The sequence below is a fragment of the Scylla paramamosain genome, chromosome 35 (assembly GCF_035594125.1).
Source record: "Scylla paramamosain isolate STU-SP2022 chromosome 35, ASM3559412v1, whole genome shotgun sequence".
NCBI lineage: Eukaryota > Metazoa > Arthropoda > Malacostraca > Decapoda > Portunidae > Scylla > Scylla paramamosain.
Window position 1 is genome coordinate 9,484,825 of NC_087185.1, and position 3,899 is coordinate 9,488,723.

General features: G+C 44.9%; 1 protein-coding gene across 1 annotated transcript; it reads right to left on the reverse strand.

Annotated features, from left to right (window-relative positions):
* Positions 1 to 202: 202 nt before the first annotated feature.
* LOC135090427 (uncharacterized) lies at positions 203 to 1,006 on the reverse strand. Its single transcript, XM_063987180.1, has one exon. The coding sequence runs from the start codon at positions 1,004 to 1,006 to the stop codon at positions 203 to 205; it is 804 nt and encodes a 267-aa protein (XP_063843250.1).
* Between the last annotated feature and the right edge of the window lie 2,893 nt (positions 1,007 to 3,899).

Consider the following 3,899-nt stretch of genomic DNA (forward strand, 5'->3'; position numbering starts at 1 on the left):
AGTTGCAAGGTGCGTCGCGTGTACACAGGAATCTCCGTACCATTGGCGGCGTGAAGGTGAAGGAGGGGAGGCAACGTCCGGTGTACACCAGGGGCAGGGAGAATACTGACGTCTGCACCAGAGTCGATGAGGAACTTGGTCCGGGAGAGAGGGTCATACAACTTCAGTAGCGCAGACGAGGTGTCGCGAACACTATGCGCCGCTAGTGCTCGCTGTTGGGGTTTAAAGACTTGGCGAAGGTACAGGGAGCCTTACAATTTCTTGCGTCTTTCCCGAACTCTTCATGGTAGTAGCAAAAACTAGAAGTCTCCGGCGTCTTACTCTTTGAACGCTGGCGGCGCCGGAAGTGGTGTCTGGAGGAAGAACGCGAACATGAGCATGAGCGTTCTCTGAGCTCTCTCCGAAGATCTCTCACTTCAAGTCTAAGCTGTGAGACGAGCTCAACAAGTTGCTTGGTACTGTCTTCTGCTGAGATGGAGGCTACTGCAGCTGGTTGACCTTGTGGAAGGGTAGCCATGAATTCATCGGCGAGAGTGGCAAGCTCGTCTACTGAGAGCTTGTTCTTGACAGTGAAGAGGCAGTGTTGAGTGTCAGGAGGCAGGCGTTGGTAGAACAGCTGTAAGAAGAGTTCCTTGTCGAAGGAGGTGTACTTGTCGCCAAGCAGCTTCTTCATGCGGCGAAGAAGGTCTGTGGGCTTTTCACCACCAAGGTCTTCTTTTGACAGAAGCTCCTGGAGGCGCCTCGACACTGTAGATTGTAGGCGTTGCAGAACAGCAGCTTTGAGGTCTTCATAGGGCGAAGCAGAAGTGCTGGCAGCACTGACGACATCAGCAACTTGTGAAAGAACGTCAGCTGGTAGTACTGTAGAGGCCTTCACGAACTTGGTTAGACTTACTGTTATCTTGGAAGCCTTGAAGTTACATTCCAGGATGGAGAACCACGTGGAAGGGTCCTGGCTGATGAACGGAGGAGCACTGAAGGCTACGGAGTCGACGTCATCAGGCATTGTGCTGAGTGGACCACCACGTGACTGTGTAAGGTACACTACAGGCGCCGGAAAGTCCGGGAGACACAGCGGTGAGGAGTGAAGGCGTGAGGCGCCGGTGTGACCGGGTGCCACAGCGGTGAGAGATGCCGAATTGGGGCAATGTCACTTCACTCACCACTGAACGAACTGTACGTCATCCTTGGCACTGCACTATAAGTAATCCACGGATGACAGTGTTAATCCTGGGCGATGGACCGTAGGTAATCCCCTATGAAGAGCTGTAGATGGAGACGGGACGAGGCCAGTGGGAGGGCTCCAGGTAACAGCAGGAAACTGGAGGGGCCGGCAGAAGTTATGTGGAGGAGCGTCCGCGACTGGGAGAGACTGCTGGCTAGTGGCGAGGGCCAGCTGGAGAGTGCCGCAGGGGGAGGCGCCGTGAGGGCGGCCGGGCGGCGGCGTACAGGCGGCTGGGGGCGGCATACGGGCGGCTGGGGGCGGTGGCCGGCGGGGTGGCGGCCAGGCAGCGTCGGTGAGGCGGCGGGGGCCGGGGTCTGCTTCTGGAGGCGGCGACACCGGCGAAGGGGCAGCTGCCGGAAGATTCGCCCGTAGCCGACCGCGTCGCCTTGGCCAGGTGGTTGGAGGATAGCAGCAGGGTGGACTTGGCTGCTCACTCCGGAACAACGGGGTCACCAATTGTAGCAAAGGTGAGGTGCTACTTGGCCGCCCGGAAGTTGCTCAAGCGTCACTCCGGGGTCACCAATTGTAGCGAAGGTGAGGTGCTACTTGGCCGCCCGGAAGTTGCTCAAGCGTCACTCCGGGGTCACCAATTGTAGCGAAGGTGAGGTGCTACTTGGCCGCCCGGAAGTTGCTCAAGCGAGAAGTGTAGGCTCCCAACTATGACTCTTGGTCATAGCAGTGTTTAGTCCTTGAAGGGTAACAATTTCCAGTGTCATAACAGTGTAGCTCTGGCAAAGGAAATTTAGCCTGGGTATCTGTTTATTCAGTACAAACATGAACAATATATACAAAAATTACTAAACATGATGAATGATATACACAAAGTTATGGAAAAAGAGAGTGTATGTGTGTGTGTATGTCTGTGTGAAGAAAGGAGTAATATGATGTAATGAGAAGATGTGTAACACATGTGTCAAAGAGCGTGCACAGAATGTGTAAGGTAAGAGATATGTATAAAGTGAGGAAGAAGAGATGAAAGATAAAAGTCTGTGCAGTAGAGAGAGTGAAAACGGAAGGGTGATAGCAGAAAACGGAGTGCTAGGAGCGGTGACTTGTGTCCCACTACACCTGCATCTTGGTGTTTTCGCATCTAACAATGAGAAACACACTGAAAATACTCGCTTTTTACAACGTTAGATAAAGTTAGTTTTTGATAATGAAGAGCACTCTATATGCATTCATTTTGTTGTTTTAGCACCTAACAATGTTAAGTATTCTGAACTTACACATTTTTGGTAATGTTGTTCTCTTTCTCTATATTTAATCCTATTCATGCATTTTAGTGATTTAATAATTAAGATCCTCAGAAACTCATAATACATGAAATGTCTTTTTTGTGTTCTCTCTTATGGTACTTTGCATACATTTTGACATTTGACACTCAAAATGTTTCTGTCTCTGGGAAAGTTATTCTGTTTCTCCACAAAGGGTGCTTTGCAAGCGTTTTAATGTTTTCTTATGTAAGAATTTAAAGAAAACACTAAAAAGACAAGGTTTGCTACTTTTCTTATCCCATATACGATGGTTTCAAAAGATTTTTTTTTTAGCGTTTTGGTGCAAAACACGTTGAAAACACTCAAAAGACATGCTTCTGGTAATTTCGTTTCGTTTTCTTAAACAGAGTGCTTTGCGGGCTTTTTTTTTTTGGTGGGGGCTATCAAACAATGTGAAAGAGACTCAAAATACACGTTTTGGTAATGTTGTTCTGGTTCCCAATATAGAGTGATATATTCATTAGTTTTATCGTTTTGGTACCTAGCAAGATCAAATACACTGATAATGCACGTTTTTCGTACTACCCTTTCGTTTTCTAATATAGGCTACTTTCCATGCATTTTTTGGCATTTTTGTACGTAACAAGAAAAAAAAAAACATTCAAAATACTTGTTTTTTGGTAATATTATTGTTTTTTTTTTTCAGAAAGTGCGTTTTGCATGCGTTTATGCATTTTGGTACGTAAGTAAGTTAAAAAACACTCGTAATGTTCTCTTTTCCAGTATAGAGACCTTTCTATGTTTTTTTTTTTTTTTGCGTTTTGGTGCCTAACACGTTAATAAAACTCAAAAGTCATATTTATGGAAGCGTTTCTTTTGAAAGTTTTTGAGCGTGGTGAGCACGAAAACGTTAAAAAGCATGCAAAATACTCTATATATGGAAAGTAAAAGACATTACGAGAATAGTGTACGATGAGAATTTTGAGCTTCTTGGGTACTAAATACTAAATCTCATAAATAGTATATCTATATTGAGAAAAAGAACATTTCCAAAAACGTGTATTTTGAATGTTTTTCACATTATTAGGTATCAAATCGCCAAAATCGCTGTAATGTTCACTATATGGGGAAACGAAACGACTTTTCCAGAAACATGTTTTTTTCAGTGTTTTTAAGCGAAGTAAGCACGAAAACGCCATAAAGCATGGAAATCACCATAGACGGGTCTTTTCATTGTTATTGAAGTTATAATAAACCAAAATGCTAAAACGCAAGAAACATTCTTTAGGGACAAAGATAATAACATTACATTTTGATCTTTTTTGTGCTTATTACGTAGAAAAGTACAAAATGCAGGTAATGTACCCTATATAAGGAAATGAAAGGACATTAGCAGAGAATGAGTGTTTTTAAGGTTTTTAGGTACCAAAGCACTAGATTTCATGATTAGCACTCTGTAT